The 20,000-nt window shown below is 42.5% G+C and overlaps 1 protein-coding gene across 4 annotated transcripts in view; it reads left to right on the forward strand.

Moving 5' to 3' along the window:
• ZFYVE27 (zinc finger FYVE-type containing 27) overlaps positions 1 to 20,000 on the forward strand; it is a 346,652-nt gene that overhangs the window by 135,118 nt on the left and 191,534 nt on the right. For 2 of the 4 annotated variants that reach the window (XM_053692545.1, XM_053692546.1), the window contains exon 8: positions 19,889 to 19,933. The exons of the other annotated variants lie outside the window; for them this stretch is intronic. In XM_053692545.1, the coding sequence (XP_053548520.1) occupies positions 19,889 to 19,933 (45 nt within the window). The remainder of the gene's footprint in view (positions 1 to 19,888; positions 19,934 to 20,000) is intronic. 4 annotated transcript variants of the gene reach the window in all.

The raw sequence follows: 20,000 nt of genomic DNA on the forward strand, positions 1-20,000 counted from the left end.
CGGATTCATCCTTACTTGTGGGATATTCTCAATCCCTACAGGAAGTGGCAAAGAGAGCACACAGCAAAGCTGTCCATATAGCTCCCCTCAGGCTCCGCCCCCCCAGTCATTCTCTTTGCCGCTCTAACAAGTAGCATCTCCACGGGAGGGTAAAGAGTTTGTGGTGTTAGATTTGTAGTTTTTAACACCAGTTACGCCCGCGCAAGCGATGCCTAGTACCTCTAGCCCATTGGCCCCTATTACTTTACAACAATTAGCAGCAGTAATGGATAATTCCCTCGCAGCATTTTTATCCAAACTGCCAGTTTTTCCAAGAAAGCGTTATAGCTCAGTTTTAAATACAGAGGATGAGCAATCTGAAGCTTTGGATAATTTATCTGTAGTACCCTCACAAAACTCAGAAGTAGCAGTGAGGGAAGGTCTGTCTGAGGGAGAAATTTCTGATACAGGAAAAGTTTCTCAGCGGGCAGATTCTGATTCCTTAGCGTTTAAATTTAAGCTGGAACACCTCCACGTACTGCTTAAGGAGGTTTTAGCTACGCTGGATGATTGTGACCCCATGGTGGTCCCAGAAAAATTGTGTAAGATGGACAGGTTTTTAGAGGTCCCTGTTTACACTGAGGCATTTCCGATCCCAAAGAGGGTGGCGGATATTGTGACTAGGGAGTGGGAGAGACCGAGTGTACCCTTTGTTCCCCCCCCTATCTTTAAGAAAATGTTCCCCATAAACGACCCCAGGCGGGACGAGTGGCAGACGGTCCCTAAGGTTGGAGGGGGCTGTTTCAAAACTTGCTAAGCGTACAACTATACCAATAGAAGACAGTTGTGCTTTCAAAGATCCTATGGATAAAAAATTGGAAGGATTGCTGAAGAAAATTTTTGTTCAGCAAGGTTTTCTACTTCAACCAATTGCCTGCATTATTCCTGTAACTACTGCAGCGGCTTTTTGGTTCGAGGCCCTGGAGGAGTCGCTAGCGGCGAAAAACTCAGGTTTTGCCATCATGGCGCGAAGAGCGCTTTGGCTCAAATCATGGTCGGCGGATGTGTCGTCCAAAACAAAACTGTTAAATATTCCCTTCAAGGGGAAGACCCTTTTCGGCCCAGAGCTGAAAGAAATTATTGCAGATATCACTGGGGGCAAGTGTCATGCCCTTCCACAAGATAGGCCGTTTAAGGCCAAAAACAAGGCTAATTTTCGCTCCTTTCGCAACTTCAGGAGCGGACCTGCTGCAACCTCTGCTGTAGCAAAGCAAGATAACGCTTCCCAGCCCAAAGCAACCTGGAAACCCTTGCAGGGCTGGAATAAGGGTAAACAGGCCAAGAAGCCTGCTCCTGCTACCAAGACAGCATGAAGGGGTAGCCCCCGATCCGGGACCGGATCTAGTAGGGGGCAGACTTTCTCTCTTTGCTCAGGCTTGGGCAAGAGACGTTCCGGATCCCTGGGCATTAGAAATAGTTGCTCAGGGCTACCTTCTAGAATTCAAGGATTCTCCCCCAAGGGGAAGGTTCCACAGTTCTCGTTTATCTTCAGACCAAACAAAGAAACAGGCGTTCTTACGCTGTGTAGAAGATCTCCTAAAAATGGGAGTAATACACCCAGTTCCAATTGCAGAACAAGGACTGGGTTTTTACTCAAACCTGTTCGTAGTTCCCAAAAAGGAGGGAACTTTCAGGCCAATCCTGGATCTAAAGATTCTAAACAAATTCCTCAGAGTTCCGTCTTTCAAGATGGAAACCATTCGGACAATCTTGCCGATGATCCAGGAAGGTCAATATATGACTACCGTGGATCTAAAGGATGCGTACCTACATATTCCTATCCACAAAGATCACCATCAGTTCCTAAGGTTCGCCTTTCTGGACAAACATTACCAGTTCGTGGCCCTTCCTTTCGGGTTGGCCACCGCTCCCAGAATTTTCACAAAGGTGCTAGGGTCCCTTCTGGCGGTGCTAAGACCGCAGGGCATTGCAGTAGCACCTTACCTAGACAACATATTAATACAGGCGTCGTCTTTCCACAGAGCCAAGGCTCATACGGACATTGTTCTGGCCTTTCTAAGGTCTCACGGGTGGAAGGTGAACGCAGAAAAAAGTTCTCTGTCCCCGCTTACAAGGGTTCCCTTTCTGGGAACACTAATAGACTCGGTAGAAATGAAAATCTTTCTGACAGAGGTCAGGAAGTCCAAACTGTTGAACACCTGCCGAGCTCTTCATTCCATTCATCGGCCTTCTGTCGCTCAGTGCATGGAGGTAATTGGTTTAATGGTGGCGGCAATGGACGTAGTCCCTTTTGCCCGAATTCATCTCAGACCACTGCAACTGTGCATGCTCAAGCAGTGGAATGGGGATTACGCAGATTTATCTCCTCAAATACAAATGGACCAGAAAACCAGAGACTCTCTTCTCTGGTGGTTGTCTCAAGATCACCTGTCTCAGGGAATGAGTTTCCGCAGACCAGAGTGGATCATTGTCACGACCGATGCCAGTCTGTTAGGCTGGGGTGCGGTCTGGGACTCCCTGAAGGCTCAGGGTCTATGGTCTCGGGAAGAATCTCTTCTCCCGATAAACATTTTAGAGCTGAGAGCGATATTCAACACGCTCCAAGCATGGCCTCAACTAGCGGAGTCCAAATTCATCAGATTTCAGTCAGACAACATCACGACTGTGGCGTACATCAATCATCAGGGAGGAACAAGGAGTTCCCTAGCGATGAAAGAAGTATCCAAGATCATCAAATGGGCGGAGGACCACTCCTGCCATCTATCTGCAATTCACATCCCAGAGGTAGACAACTGGGAAGCGGATTTTCTAAGTCGTCAGACTTTTCATCCGGGGGAGTGGGAACTCCACCTGGAGGTTTTTGTTCAGCTGACCCAGCTATGGGGCATTTCAGAATTGGATCTGATGGCGTCCCGTCAGAACACCAAACTTCCCATTTACGGATCCAGATCCAGGGATCCCAAGGCGGCATTGATAGATGCTTTAACAGTGCCTTGGTCATTCAGTCTAGCTTATGTCTTTCCACCGTTTCCTCTTCTCCCTCGGCTAATAGCCAGAATCAAACAGGAGAAGGCTTCTGTAATTCTGATAGCGCCTGCGTGGCCACGCAGGACTTGGTATGCAGACCTAGTGGACATGTCATCGGTCCCACCATGGAGACTGCCATCGAGGCAGGATCTTCTACTTCAAGGTCCTTTCAAGCATCCAAATCTAGTTTCTCTGCAACTGACTGCTTGGAGATTGAACGCTTAATTCTAGCTAAGCGTGGTTTCTCTGAATCAGTTATAGACACTCTGATACAGGCCAGAAAGCCTGTCACTAGGAAAATTTACCATAAGATATGGCGGAAATATCTTGGTTGGTGTGAATCCAAGGGTTACTCGTGGAGTAAGGTTAGGATTCCAAGGATACTAGCCTTTCTCCAAGAAGGATTGGAGAAAGGCCTGTCAGCTAGTTCCTTAAAGGGACAGATATCTGCTCTGTCTATTCTGTTACATAAGCGTCTGGCAGCTGTACCAGACGTTCAGGTGTTTGCACAGGCCCTAGTCAGAATCAAGCCTGTTATACAAGCCTGTGGCTCCTCCATGGAGTCTAAATGTAGTTCTTTCAGTTCTTCAAGGGGTTCCGTTTGAACCTTTGCATTCCATAGATATTAAGTTATTATCTTGGAAAGTTTTGTTTTTAGTAGCCATTTCTTCTGCTCGAAGAGTTTCTGAATTGTCTGCTTTGCAGTGTAATTCACCCTATCTGGTGTTCCATGCAGATAAGGTTGTTTTGCGCACCAAACCTGGTTTACTTCCAAAAGTGGTTTCTAATAAGAATATTAACCAGGAAATCATTGTTCCTTCTCTGTGTCCTAATCCAGTTTCTAAGAAGGAACGACTTTTACACAATCTTGACGTGGTTCGTGCTTTAAAATTCTATTTAAAAGCAACTAAAGATTTCAGACAAACATCATCCTTGTTTGTTGTCTATTCTGGTAAGAGGAGAGGTCAGAAAGCGACTGCTACCTCTCTTTCCTTTTGGCTGAAAAGCATCATCCGTTTGGCTTATGAGACTGCTGGACAGCATCCTCCTGAACGAATTACAGCTCATTCCACTAGAGCTGTGGCTTCCACATGGGCTTTCAAGAATGAGGCTTCTGTTGAACAGATTTGTAAGGCAGCGACTTGGTCTTCACTGCATACATTTGCCAAATTTTACAAATTCGATACTTTTGCTTCTTCGGAGGCTATTTTTGGGAGAAAGGTTTTGCAAGCAGTGGTGCCTTCCGTTTAGGTTACCTGACTTGTTCCCTCCCTTCATCCGTGTCCTATTGCTTTGGTATTGGTATCCCACAAGTAAGGATGAATCCGTGGACTGAATACACCAAGTAAGAGAAAACAGAATTTATGCTTACCTGATAAATTACTTTCTCTTACGGTGTATTCAGTCCACGGCCCGCCCTGACATTTAAGTCAGGTTCAAATTTAATTTAAAATAACTACAGTCACCACTGCACCCTATGGTTCTCCTTTTTCTCCTAACCGTCGGTCGAATGACTGGGGGGGCGGAGCCTGAGGGGAGCTATATGGACAGCTTTGCTGTGTGCTCTCTTCCACTTCCTGTAGGGATTGAGAATATCCCACAAGTAAGGATGAATCCGTGGACTGAATACACCGTAAGAGAAAGTAATTTATCAGGTAAGCATAAATTCAGTTTTCTGTGCTTCAAGCAAGATTTTAGGGTCTAGCCGTACTCCACGTTATTCTCTGCAGTAGGGTAGTGGTGGCTTTAAAGCAGTTAGGCACTTTTAAGGTGCACCTTGCTGCGTTTTCCTAACAATTTGCTGCCCTAGTATAGAAAGCCAGAGTAGGTTTACTCTGTTCTTTCTTTTTCACAGGCCTCTGTGAGGAAGTGTGTCCTGTCATGCTTGAGAGCTGTCTTCCTGCCGGACAGCGGTTTAGCAGGTAAGTGCCTCTGTCTTCTAGGTGGGGAGACTATGCATTTTAAGGAGAAGAAAAAGATCACTTAATAAAGAATCCTGCATATATATATATATATATATATATATATATATATATATATATATTGGGACATAAAATTCCTTGGAATTATTATTTATTATTATTATTCTTTATTTATAAAGCGCCAACAGATTCCGCAGCGCTGTTCATATGTAACAAAGATAAAAGGACAGTACAATATGAGACACCAGACAAAATGTAACAAACAAATACAGGAGGAATTGGGAGCCCTGTTCCCGTGAGAACTTGCAATCTAAATGGATAGGAGGGTGAGAAACAGGAGGTGAGGACTGCAAAGGTGGGAATGATGTTAGTGTGAAGTTAGATGAGGGCAACTATTAGGCAAGTGGAATTCATTAGTTACTGATTTGGTTATAGGCTTCCCTGAACAAGAAGGTCTTTAGGGAGCGTTTAAAGGAGGAGAGGTTGGGGGAAAGTCTGACAACTCAAGGAAGTGCATTCCAGAGGGTTGGTGCTGCACGAGAGAAGTCCTGTAGTCTAGCATGAGAGGAGGTGATGGTAGAAGAGGCAAGGAGTAGGTTGTTGTTGGATCTTAGGGGACGGGCTGGAGTATATTTGTTGATGAGGGAGGACAGGTATGGGGGGGCTGCATTGGAAAGGGCTTTGTAGGTCATAGTGAGAATTTTGAATGTAATTCTGCTGTGAATGGGGAGCCAGTGAAGGGACTCACAGAGGGGTGCGGCAGATACAGAGCGTCGGGAGAGGTGGATTAGCCTAGCAGAGGCATTTAGGATGTATTGAAGGGGGGAGAGGCGGGAGAGAGGAAGGCCAGTTAGTAGGATGTTACAGTAGTCAAGCCGGGAAATTACTAGGGAATGGATTAGCTGTTTAGTAGTTTCAGTACTCAGAAAAGGACGAATTTTGGAGATATTGCGTAGGTGGTTGCGACAGGATGAAGAGAGCGATTGAATGTAGGGTATGAAGGACAGATTGGAGTAGAGTGTAACTCCTAGGCAGCGGACTTGGGGTGATGGGGAGATAGTGGTGTCACCGACAGTGATAGTATAGTTAGAAACTGGAGTAGAATTAGTTGGGAGGATTAGAAGAAGCTCAGTCTTGGACATGTTGATTTTTTAGGTGATGAAAGGTCATCCAGGAAGAAATGCCAGATAAGCAGTCGCTGATGTGGGAAAGGACAGAAGGAGAGAGTGCAGGGGTGGATAGGTAGATCTGAGTATCATCAGCATAGAGGTGATAGTTGAAGCCATAGCTGCTGATAAGTTTACCCAGTGAGAAAGTATAAATAGAGAAGAGTAGAGGGCCTAGAACAGAGCCTTGAGGTACTCCAACAGACAGAGGCAGTGGAGAGGATGAGTCGCCAGCAAATGAGACAGAAAAGGACCTATTAGAGAGATAAGAGTGGATCCAGGAGAGGGCAATGTCACAGAGCCCAAGGGAGCTGAGAGTCCGTAGGAGGAGGGGATGGTCAACAGTGTCAAAGGCAGCAGACAGGTCAAGTAAGATAAGTATAGAATAGTGGCCATTGTTTTTAGCAGAAAGAAGATCGTTAGTAACCTTTGTGAGGGCAGTCTCAGTTGAGTGTTGTGGACGGAAGCCAGATTGCAGGGGGTCAAGCAATGAGTTGGAGGATAGGAAGTGTGTTAGGCGATCGAAAACTAGTTTTTCCAGGACTTTAGAAGCTAGCGGAAGTAGTGATATGGGGCGGTAGTTTGCAGGAGAATTAGGGTCGAGGGAGGGTTTTTTGAGGATGGGGTTGACCTTTGCATGTTTGAAGGATGATGGAAATGAACCAGTAGTAAGAGATCGGTTGAATATGTGAGTAAGAGCTGGGGTGAGGGTAGAGGACAGAGAAGGTATTAGATGTGAAGGGATAGGGTCAAGGGGGCAGGTAGTGAGGTGTGAGGAAGATATTAGGGAACTCACTTCATTCTCAGTGGTTGGGGGGAAGGTACTGAGAGTGTTGGAGGGGGTGACCGGGGGCGGAGATGAAAGGTTGCGGTCTTGTGGTGGGATGTTACTTCTGATGGTAAGTGTTTTGTTGAAAAAGTAGTCTGCCAAGTCTTGAGCGCTAAAGTCAGATGAGGGGGGTGGTGCAGGTGGATAGAGGAGAGTGTTGAAAGTGGAGAAGGGACGTTTAGGGTTTGAGGAGTGAGAAGATATGAGAGAAGAGAAGTAGTTTTGCTTGGCTAAGTGAAGGGCAAAGGAGTAAGAATAAAGAATGAACTTATAGTGTAGGAAATCGGGTTCAGAGCGGGATTTCCTCCAGGCACGTTCAGCAGCACGGGAGCATTTTTGTAGATAGCGTGTTTGCTGAGAGTGCCAGGGCTGGAGCTGACGACGTGGGGTTTTGCGTATTTGTGGAGGAGCAAGGGCGTCGAGTGCAGAGGAGAGAGTATTGTTATAGTGGCTTGTAGCAAGGTCAGGGCAGGATACCATGGAAGTGTGAGGAAGGCGTTTTTGAATAAGGTTAGAAAGTTGGAGAGGATCCACAGTGTGCAGATTTCTACAGGTGCGGAGGCGGGGGGTAGAAATAGGTTTAGCCTGTACATTGAGATTATAGGTGAGCAGATGGTGGTCTGAGATGGGAAATGGGCTACAGTTGACATCAGAAGGGGAGCAGAGGTAGGAGAATACCAGATCAAGAGAGTGTCCGTCATGGTGAGTAGGGAATAGGGTGGATTGTGAAAGACTAAAGGAGTTTGTGAGTGAGAGAAGTTTAGAGGCAGCAGGGGTAGATGGGTTATCAATGGGGATGTTGAAGTCCCCTAGAATTAGAGCAGGTGTATTTGTAGAGAGAAAGTGAGAAAGCCAGGCAGCAAAGTTGTCGAAGAATTGGGAGGTTGGTCCAGGGGGGCGATAGATAACTGCCACCTTGAGGGAGAGGGGGGAGAAAATGCGGATGCAATGGACTTCAAAGGAGGAGAAGGAGAGAGATGGATGAGGATGGAGGTGCTGATAGGAGCAGGAGGGGGACAGTAAGATTCCAACACCGCCACCGTGTCTCTCAGCTGGCCTAGGTGTGTGGCTAAAGGGGAGACCGCCGTGCGTTAGAGCAGCAATGGAAGCAGTGTCAGAGGAAGAAAGCCAGGTTTCAGTAATTGCTAGAAGATTGAAAGCGTTAGAAACAAACAGGTCGTGAACAGTTGTACGTTTGTTACAGACAGAGCGTGCATTCCAGAGGGCACAAGAAAAGAGAGGGGATAAGCGCTGTGGGTTAATGGAGATGAGATTGTTGGGATCGCGTGACCTTGGAATGGGAATGATTTAGGGCAGGGTGCAGGCACATAAGGCATGTGTTGTGAGACTGGGTTATCTCCCTTAGTAGAGTAAGGGATTAACTTTATTTGGGCTCTGTTTTCTCTTGGGCTTATGTGTTTTGTACTATACTCAGCACAAGAGTGTTATGTTGGTGTATTCCGACATTCAGATGAGGGTTCCTTAGTTTTTATTTATAGCCTGACAAGCTTGGGTGTTTGCTGTCGCGGATCGCTTACTGTATTGCGATCCGACCTGCAATTTTACCCGCAAACTGCTCACACTGAGGGAAGTTCTTTACTGAGATTGAGTCTTCTCAGTGTATCAGGAAGATGCAGTTTCTGGTATTTTCACACCTCCTGGGGCGCAGGTCATTACGCCGATCATGTGACGCTCTTTTCCTTTGTATTTGGAGCGGTGTCGGCTACTCAGCGTGGTGCAGTTTTAAGGATTCCCATAATTATGGTCTGTTTTGGTGAAGTCGCAGGAACGGAAGGCAGGAAGGCTCCTCAGTTACTGCTGAGGTGTGGAGGTACTGAGACTTATTTGAGCGTATCTGCGCTCTTCATTTGAGTTTATAAAAGGTCAGTTTACAGTTTGCTGGAGCCAATTCTTTTGCTGAGGGTTCTTATATAAACAAACAAAAAAAAATTATATACCTCTTTTCTATTGTATCTCTTTTTTTTTTTAAAATAATTTTTTTATTGAGGTTATGCAACAATACAAAAAACATCATACATTGATATACGTGCAACAGTGAATGCGCTTCAGTCAATTGTGAATAAAAATTTTCGACCATTAAAGGACAATAGAGATCAAAAACAAAAAAATTGCAACAATGTCTGACATCAAATAAGTTTCTCAAACCTCTAGATTTTTATATATATTCGCAAAACTGGCTGACTAGTGAGAAGGCCTCTCATGGACCCATTGGCTGCGTAGAGATGAGATAATATACAATAGTCAGATCTGCGGCCGCTATTGGGCCTAAGGATAACTTATAGTAAAGATATTATGGGTGGTGGAGGAATTTCAGCGGATAAGCACCGCTTATTGAATAGGGGGAGGAGTGGAGGGGCGGAGCCATATAGGAAAATCTCTTGAGTATCTAAGGGGCAGGTATAGAGCAGAATATCAATGAGAATTTTATGGCATTGAAATGCTTAGTGTTTACTGGGGCTTAATTGACAACAGTCTATATGGAGATTTAGGGCAGTCATGTAAGTTTATATAGGACTAGAGGCATATTCTGGGTTGAACTATCATTGTTAACCATTGTGCTTATATTACATGTACTGTATATCTCTAGATAGTAGCCCCCACGAGTAAAGCATGAATTCAGGCGAGTGGCAAAAATACTTGACAAATATACAAAAATACAAAAACCGTCTGCCTGCACTTAAATGAGAGACTAACTATATCTTATATTAAGAATAGGACTGCGAAAGAGCTTCCCAGGAGCTATAGGCATTGGTAATATACAGAAGCAGTATAGTATGTGCTTGATGATATATGTAACCTCACAGCGAATTTGAAATCACATAGTACAGATATCAGGCTAATACATTGCATAATTTCATACTTACTGTATGACAAAGTTATGGAACAGAGAGATTGACCAACACCCTTAAGTAAGATACTAAAAGAGCCGTTGCATTGCTTTTTACATATGGAGAGAGGTTAGGTCAGTTAAAAATCTTATGTCTCAGTTTTAGAAGCTTAGGCATCTATTCAAGCTCAGTCCCAACTAATCCGATATCTATAGAACCCCATATTAATCTATCCTAGGAATAAAAGTATATGGGGATAGTGAAGGAAGTGTCACTAGGAGTAAGTTTAGTTAGGACAAAATAATTATTACTTAATATGAACATAACCATACTCATCAAAACTTTTGTACTCCTATAGAGGGAGCCTAAAAACATATGCACACAAGCTTAAACCACAAGTATAATTAGGTCAACTTTAAATGTATTTCAGAAAACATGAGAGTATTATGAGACAGAGTCTAATTTAGTCATTTAGGTGGAATGAGCGCACATGCGCTACTATCTAATGAAGCTAGGCTGACATCTCATAGTAGTCAAAAGGTTAATTGTCAGGGGTAAGGGTAGACTTAGTAATAAAATATCTAGATATGCTTTCCTCCGTGACAACATAGATTATTGGTGCGCCATAGTTATACATGGTTAAACAGACGCATATAATATAAGCTTTAAGCATACTGCGACAGTTTGCACCATCTAACTAGGGTTGTGTAATAAGTACTATCTCCTACAATCAGCTTTGCATGAAGATATATGTCTAAGTAAAACTGAGTGCTACCTAGCTCATTAAATTGACTCAAATATAAGATAGATATATTTTAAGTACCAACACATGCAGGAGCTTACAATTATGTGTATACAAATAAGTGATATCTAGAAAAGCTCTAATGGTGTGAAGCAATAATATTGGAACAGAATAAAAGCGAGTATAATATGATGCAGTATAAAACTAGTGAGTAGCTGTATTACATTACTGCACCTATATTTACTATGAGTGACAGAGCTGGCACATAGAAAAACAACATTTTTGAGATAGAATGTAAGTTTAGGAGGGGAATATGGGAAAAACTTAAATTTAGAATAAGCTTTGTATGTAAACTGACTGCCTACATATAGTATCCAACATGCCAACACCCAGCATTTGAACAATATGTCCGCATAATCATATATATTCTACTAAAACAGTAACAAACCGGTTAAAACACACATATGATTGGGTTAACATTTATGGATGTATGTACATTAGGGTAAGCTTAGCTGTGATGTTACCGCACAAGTGTCCATATAACTGGCATGTTTAACTCAGAAACAGTATGTAAGCGATTCATTAGCAATCACATATATGCAATACCGGTCTCATATGAACATATAGAAATAATTAAAAATAATTAACTTGCGGGTACCAACAGGGCAATAACAGTTCATAGTCAGTGAGGACAAAAATAACTGGTGGGGTAAACACTAAATACCAATTGTCACAAGAATGTCCCCAATAATATGACTTGCTCGGGTTATATCTCTCTTTTAGCTTGCCTTTCCTCTAACCTATACCGCTAGCCAGTCTGGAGTTTACATCGGCTCTCTGTGTTCTCCAAAGTACTTCTGGGCGCTGCTCTTTAAGGGCCATCACCTCCACAGGACCCGCCGCTCCGAAAGCATAGGTAACAGACTCCACCGCATATGACACTAGTCCTGTGCCAAGGATCCATCTCTCCTCATGCGGATGCAAACCGCTGATCTGCGGTAAAAAACTAACAAGGAGCTGGGAGATGTTTCTGGGGAATAGTTCTGCCCAATATGGATATAGCATAACAGCGCTCCTCAGTGTTGTAACTCTCACCACTACGCACCGAGATGAACCATGTGGGTGAGATTTCATGCGACTCTTTAGCACATTCCCTTGCCGGTCAAAAGGGACAGTCTCCACAGCTTTCTTTGCGGGCGAGGAGAGTTGCAGGGATAGTTCTGTGGGATGGAGAGACTCTCGTTCCCGGTAGTAAGTGTCTAGCTCTGAAGGTAGCGCTTTTGCGTTAAGCTGGGAGGACTCGCCGGTCTCATCAGGGTCTATAGTAGTCGCCATTTTGAGTGTTAGGCTGTTCTCCATATCATGCTGATCCTTGAGTATGAGCTTTAAATCCATAAAGTTGTGATCCATTTTCTCCTCTAGGTTGTCCAGCAGGGCTTTCATCTGCCTGTAGAAATCCGACATATTTAGTTGGATAGTAGAGGGTCCGTATAAGTTAGGCTATAGGGCACAAAAACACTTCTGCCTCGTGGTTAGTTCAGCTGGTACAGGGTCAAGCAGATACCGTGTATCTCTTTTTCTTATTGGGTATAATGTTGCTTTTTAAAGGAAGAGTATAACATAGCCTATTCTTTTTATTAATTCTATTTCTGAGACCATGTCTGACATAGAGCAGGAGTCTGCTCTCATGAATCAGTGCCTTTTGTGTATTGAAGCACAAATTGCTGCTCCTAGGGAAAAAAATTATGCTGAGCCCAACGTCTCTCAGGATGATGCTGTTCAGGCATTGCCACAGCTCTCTCCTGTTTTGTCCCAAGCCTCAATGGCGTCACATACAGTGCCCTGCGGTTCCTCTCAATCTCCTGGAGGAGTTTATTTGCAAGCAGGTATCTGCGGCGTTAGCTGCCTTTCCTATTTTAAAAGGAAAACGCAAGAGGAAAATTAGAGATTTAGATAGTAAGGTTTCTGACCCAGCTCTTGCTACTCAAGTTGCCCTCCCTCATAAATCTGATGAGGAAGATAAGTCGGTAGCCTCTGAGGGTGAAATCTCAGATTCGGACAGTGCGATGCCTTCTTCTGATGCTGAAGTTGTATCCTTTAGATTTAAGCTTGAACACCTTCATGTACTGTTAAAGGAGGTTTTGGCTACTCTGGATGACTCTGACACCCCTGCGTTGTCATTCCTAAGAAATCAAGTAAACTTAATAGTTATTTTGATGTTCCTTCCTCTTTGGAAGTGTTTCCGGTTCCTGACCGTCCTACAGAGATTATTACACAGGAATGGGAGAAGCAAGGGATACTTTTTTCCCCATCTTTTATTTTTAGAAAAGATGTTTCCTTTCGCTGACTCCATTAAAGAGCCTTGGCACACTGTACCTAAAGTAGAAGGGGCCATTTCTACTTTGGCTAAAAGAACTACTATTCCTATTGAGGATAGCTGTTCCTTTAAGGACCCAATGGACAAATAGCTAGAGGCCTATTTGAAGAGGATATATGTTCATCAAGGTCTCCTATGACAACCGGCTGTGTGTATTGCCACTGTGACAAGTGCGGCATCCTACTGGTTTGATGCCCTGTCTGAGTCTCTTAAGGTAGAGACTCCTTTGCATGAGATCCAAGATAAGATTAAGGCTCTTAAGCTAGCCAATTCCTTTATTTCTGATGCTATCATGCAGGTTATTAGACTGGGAGCCAAGTCTTCTGGTTACGCTGTGCTAGCCCGCAGGGCTTTGTGGCTGAAATCTTGGTCAGCTGATGTTTCCTCAAAGGTAAAGCTTTTGGCGATTCCTTACAAGGGTAAGACCTTGTTTGGACCTGGTCTGGCAGAAATGATTTCTGATATTTCAGGTGGAAAATGGTCTTTTCTACCTCAAGATAAGAAGCATAGATCTAAGGAACGTCAGAGTAATTTTCGTTCCTTTCGTCACTTCAGAGGAAAGCCTTCCCCTTCTTCTTCCAAGCAGGAGCAGCCCAAGTCTTCTTGGAGACCCAATCAGTCTTGAAACAAGGGGAAGCAGTCAAAGAAACCGACAGCTAAATCCAAATCAGCAAGAAGGGTTTGCCCCCGATCCGGGATCGGATCAAGTGGGGAGCAGACTTTCTCAGTTCTTTCAACCGTGGATACGAGATGTTCCAGATCCTTGGGCTGTGGACATAGTATCCCAAGGTTACAAATTAGAATTCAAGACTTTTCCTCCCAGGGGCAGGTTTCACCTCTCAAGATTATCTGCAGACCAGATAGAAAGAGAGGCATTCTTGAAATGTGTTCACAATCTTTCCTCCCTTGGAGTGATAGTTCCAGTTCCTGTACAGGAACAGAGTCTAGGTTTCTATTCCAATCTGTTTATAATTCCCAAAAAGGAGGGAACTTTCCGTCCTATTCTAGATCTGAAGTGTTTAAACAGGTTTCTCAGAGTACCGTCCTTGAAGATGGAAACTATTTGTTCCATTTTTCCCTTGATACAAGAGGGTCAGTTTATGACAACCATAGACCTAAAGGATGTGTATCTTCATGTTCCCATTCACATGGATCATCACAAGTTCCTGAGATTTGACTTTTTAGACAAACACTTTCAGTTTGTGGCGGTTCCGTTTGGCCTTGCCACAGCTTCGAGAATTTTTTCAAAGGCCCTGGGGGCTCTCTTGGCAGTGATCAGGTCTCTGGGAATTGCTGTAGCGCCATACTTGGATGACATTTTGGTTCAGGCACCATCTTTTCAACAAGCAAAATTGCATACAGAGACCTTGTTATCTTTTCTGCGTTTCCACGGATGGAAAGTGAATCTGGAAAAGAGTTCCCTTGTTCCAGCTACAAGGGTAGTTTTTTTAGGGACCATAATAGATTCTCTAGCTATGAAGATTTTTCTAACGGAGGTCAGAAAATCAAAGATTCTTGCTGCTTGCCTCTCTCTGCAGTCTACTGTTCGACCATCAGTGGCTCAATGTATGGAGGTAATTTGTCTGATGGTCGCTTCCATGGACATCATTCTCTTTGCTCGGTTCCATTTAAGAGCTCTGCAGTTATGTATGCTCAGACAATGGAACAGAGATCTTTCGGATCTATCTCAGAGGATAGATCTAGACCAGTTGACAAGAGACTCTCTCTTCTGTGGTGGCTTTCTCAGGATCATCTGGCTCAGGGCACATGCTTCCGGAGACCTTCCTGGGTAATTGTGACCATGGACGCCAGCCTGCTGGGCTGAGGAGCAGTCTGGGACTCGTTAAAGGTGCAGGGACTATGGACTCAGGAGGAGTCTGCTTCTGGAGTTGACAGCGATTTTCAATGCTCTGATGGCTTGGCCTCAGTTGTCTTCTGCCCGGTTTATCAGGTTCCAGTCAGACAACATAACCTCAGTGACTTACATCAACCACCAGGGAGGAACTCAGAGTTCCTTAACCATGAAGGAGGTGGCTCAGATTGTGCAATGGGTGGAAGCTCACAATTGCTGTCTATCTGCCATCCACATCCCAGGAGTGGACAACTGGGAAGCGGATTTCCTCAGCAGACAGACCTTTCATCCCGGGAGTGGGCACTCTATCCGGAGGTATTCTCCAGTTTAACCCTTAAATGGGGGGTGCCGGAGCTGGATCTGATGGCGTCTCAGCAGAACGCCAAGCTTCCAAGGTACAGTTCAAGGTCAAGAAACCCTCAGGCCACTCTAATAGATGCTCTGGCAGTTCCTTGGGTTTTCAGGCTGGCATACCTGTTTCCTCTGTTTGCGCTCCTTCCGCAAGTCATTGCTCGTATCAAACAGGAGAGAGCATCAGTGATTCTAATAGCCCCTCCGTGGCCTTGCAGGATCTGGTATGCAGACCTAGTGAAGATGTCATCTCTTCCACCTTGGAGGTTGCCTCTGCGTAAAGACCTTCTAATTCGGGGTCCATTACTTCATCCAAATCTTGTTTCTCTGAAGCTGACTGCTTGGACATTGAACGCTTAGTTCTGTCTAAGCGTGGGTTTTCTGAGTCGGTCGTTGAGACCTTGATTCAGGCTCGCAAGCCTGTAACTAGAAAGATTTACCATAAGGTATGGCGTAAATACCTTAATTGGTGTGAATCCATGGGCTACTCTTGGAGTAAGGTTAGGATTCCTAGGATTTTTTCTTTTCTCCAGGAAGTTCTGGAGAAGGGTTTGTCAGTCAGTACTCTGAAGTGTCAGATTTCTCCATTGTCTATTTTGTTACACAAGCGTCTGGCAGATGTGCCCGATGTTCAATCCTTTTGTCAGGCTCTGTTCAGAATCAGGCCTGTGTTTGCGTGTTGCTCCTCCTTGGCGCCTTAACCTTGTTCTGAAAGTTTTGCAGCAGGTTCCGTTTGAGCCTTGGCATTCCATAGGTATTAAGTTATTATTTTGGAAGGTTTTGTTTCTGTTTGCTCTTCTGCTCGGAGAGTTTCGGAACTTTCGGTTTTACAGTGTGATTCGCCTTATATTATCTTTAATGCGGATAAGGCGGTTCTTCGTATGAAGTTGTTTTTTTTTCCTAAAGTTTTTTCAGATAAAATTATTAATCAGGAAATTGTTGTTCCTTCTTTAAGGAACGTTTGTTGCACAATCTGGACGTTGTGCATGCTCTTAAGGATTTTCACCAGTCTTCTGCCCTGTTTGTTTGTTTCTCTGGAAAACGTAAAGGTCAGAAAGCTACTGCTACTTCTTTCTGGTTAAGAAGTATTATTCGTTTGGCTTATGAGACTGCTGGTCAGCAACCTCCTGAGAGAATTACAGCTTATTCCACGTGGGCTGTCTCTCTTCCTCTTGGGCCTTCAAAAATTAGGCTTCTGTGAAACAGATTTGCAAGGCTGCAACTTGGTCTTCTCGGCATACGTTTTACAAATTTGATACTTTTGCTTGGGTATTGGTTTACAACAGTAATTGAGGATGTCGTGGACTCACCATATCTTAGGAAAGAAAACAAAATTTATGCTTACCTGATAAATGTATTTCTTTCCGGATATGGTGAGTCCACGACCCCACCCTTTATTTAAGACAGTTAATTTTGAATAAACCTCAGGCACCTCCGCACCTTTGTGTTACTCCTTTTTCTCCATCTCCCTTTGGTCGATTGACTGGGGGTTGTGGGAAGGGGAGTGATACTTAACAGCTTGGCTGTGGTGCTCTTTGCCTCCTCCTGCTGGCCCGGAGTGATATTCCCAACAGTAATTGAGGACGTTGTAGACTAACCATATCCGGAAAGCAATACATTTATCAGGTTACCATAAATTTTGTTTTTTACCTATGGTGTTCCCCTTTATCTCTTACCCCACTCTAATCTCTTTATATTTTTGCTGCTCTTTAACATAATATTCCAGCACGCTTCTTTCCTCACATGGTTCCCATCTGTTCTCATCCCAGCACTTCCAGACAGCAAAATCCCCCCATTCCTGCTTATATGGAATGGATAGAATCTAGGGAAAAGCATTTCATTTTGAAATACGTTTGCCATCAGGAGAAAATACTCTGCTACAAATAAATCCATCACTGAAAGACACAAATCTCTGTGTTTAACAGAGGTAATTATCTGTTTCTGCTAAAACTTATAAAATGTTGGGATTTGCTGCTCCAGATTGATTGTAGTTTTGCTGTATCTATGTGTTGATACAAAGTTGGCATCTGTCAGGATTATAGATTTGTGGAAAACAACAAAGCCTAGTTTTATAGCCTTACATCCTACCTTTTGTCACAGTTCATCCATTTGTTTTAAATAGCCTTGTAGATGTAATATTGATGCTGAGCAGTCCACATGAAATCTAATCTAGCAGAGGAAAAGGGAGGGAAATTTCATGATGCACAGACTGTTTATTGTAGTTATCTTGCTACTTTATAATCAAAATCCTGAACATTTGAATGTAACATTTCCAATTCTTTAATTAACATGATCATCTGTCCCCATAATAAGAACAGATAAAGATTAGATTTTTGAGTTCATGAACGAGCTGTTGTATAAAACATTAATGTTTATTTAGGCAGTATGATTGAAAACCTCCCAGCTAAAATTAACAGAGGATTATTGGAAGTCAGGAACTCTTGTGAAATGTATTAAATCATAAACTGAATTAGCGATTTGTTTTTCATTATTGTATTTGTGTTTTTGTATTGTACTTGCTATAAATAACATTTTATTTTCTACAATTGAATAAAATAAGTATTTAGTTGTCATAAATCTGTTATTTTGTTTTTCTTAAATGTTGTTGGATAATTAAAGGGGCATAAAACAGGTTGGGATAGAGACAAAATATAATATGTACTTTAATTACTTTACCTGCAAATTTATACTGCAGTGCCTCGCCATTAACACTTTCTTTTAAGTGTCCGAATTGTACAGCTCTAACTCCCCGCCCCCCCCCCCCCACAATTCCTTTTATGGCTGCATATATATCCACCATTGATATGGTAGAATGCAAGACTTTAACAGTCATTGCCAGCAATTTTTAAACATTTTTTTTATGCAAACTATTTTTACTTTTAGAATATGGACAGATCTCAAAATGTTTTATGGCACTTTAATTGTATTTTATACTTTAGGATTCTATCCTTTTTTCCTTTTACATATTAATTTCCATTATAATCTATGTGCATTTTCCTTTCTTTGCATATCTACCGCAAGCTCTATATTCGCTAAGATAAGAAGAGATTCCCCTCCAGTGAGAGAAATCTCTATAATTCATGTGTTGTTGTTTTAATCCTTTTCAATAAAGTGTTTAAGATCTTAGTGAATAGAATTTCTGGTTGGAGAGATCAAACATTTATGAAATTGTGCTTTTTCCCTTTTATCTATAGAACTATGTTTCTGCATCTGTCCTTTTGTCATATATATATTTATTACATTTGCACCAATTCTTCATATTTGCATATCTGCTTACACATACGCATACACAACTAGTCATAAAAATGCCATATACAGCAAATTTGTTATATGAATATGCACATATGCTCACTCTTAAACATACTCATACACATATACAGATGCACAAGCCACTGCTTCAGCCCTACAATTCTCATTTCTTGTAATTGGTTGTAGATAACCCCCCCCCCCCCATAATACCCTTTTAACACTGCTTAGAGTGTGACAGTTTTGGTGTCAAGCACATAATCTGATTCTGAACAATATTTTACATATCCATTCGGTCTATATTTCACCCCAATTGATTTGAGTCCTTTACAATTATTTCTAAAGATGTTCTATAAACAATTGGAAAAAGAGTCCTATTATTTTTTTTTATAATGTGTCCTATAAAATTCTATAGAAAATAATAAAAATGAAGATTCACCATTTAAATCAGATTTTTAAAAATCTAAATTGCACCCCCAAAAAAAGTCCATAATATAAGTAACCTTATATTAAAGGGGCAGTAAAGTCAAAATTAAACTTTCATGATTCAGATAGAGCTTGCAATTTTAAACAACTTTCCAATATATTTCTTTTATCAAATTTGCTTCTTTCTATTGGTATCTTATTATTGATGAGTAAAATTAGGTAGGCTCAGAAGTGTGCACGTGTCTTTAGTACTCTATGGCAGCAGAGTTTTGCAACATTATTTGTAGCTTTCTTATACAATGTTGCAAAACACTGCTGCTACAAAGTACTAAAGACACGTGCACACTCCTGAGCTCTTATGAGCCTACCTAGTTCTACTCTCCAATAAAAGATAACAATTGAATGAAGCAAATTTAATAACAGAAGTAAATTAGAAAGTTGTTTAAAATTGCATGCTCTATCTGAATCATGAAAGTTTAATTTTGACTTTACTGTCACTTTAATGTGAACACAAATTTGACATTGCTTATACGATTGTAAAATGTCACTGGCTAGATTTTTTTATTATAATTAAGCTTATTAGGATTACAAAATACATTTCTTTGCTTCCGATTTGTTTCAGAAATAGTTCATTTATAGCACACATTCCTCCACTGCTCCCTGGACAACACAAGACTCCCTTTCCTCCGCACATGTACAAGGAATAGCTTTCCATCTGGTAACTTGGATGGAGACCTTGGGGTCCCACAGTGTTTTGTTTGAGCCCTGATGTTGGACGGAGTCTCTTAAATCAGTTGCTGCCTGGCAGGGCCTGTGTGCTTTGTCCAATCTTGGCCTCCAGCCCAGCCTTCCTTTGCAGACTGAGATATTTCTTTGTTTATTTTTATAATGAATGTGTTTTAGGAAAAGTATTCCCCTTTTGCATACCATTAATTCAATTCCTTTCTCTCCTTCCTAGTTTTGTTTTCTAACAACTATCTGCTTTCTTCCCCTGGTCATTTTGCATTCTGCTTCCATATATATATTTTTTAATGCGTTCTGCCCTTAAATTCACTACTTTTTTTTTTCTCTTCTGATTTCTTCTCTACTTTTTCTCTTCAGTTCATCTCCTGCTTGGACAGCTCAGAATTCACGAGCCTTAAATCGGTAGGATTTTGCAAAGTCTGCTTTCTTTCGGAAGCGTGTTTAATTCTGATTCCAATAGCACTGGAAC

The sequence above is a fragment of the Bombina bombina genome, chromosome 9, assembly GCF_027579735.1.
Source record: "Bombina bombina isolate aBomBom1 chromosome 9, aBomBom1.pri, whole genome shotgun sequence".
NCBI classification, from domain to species: Eukaryota; Metazoa; Chordata; class Amphibia; order Anura; family Bombinatoridae; genus Bombina; species Bombina bombina.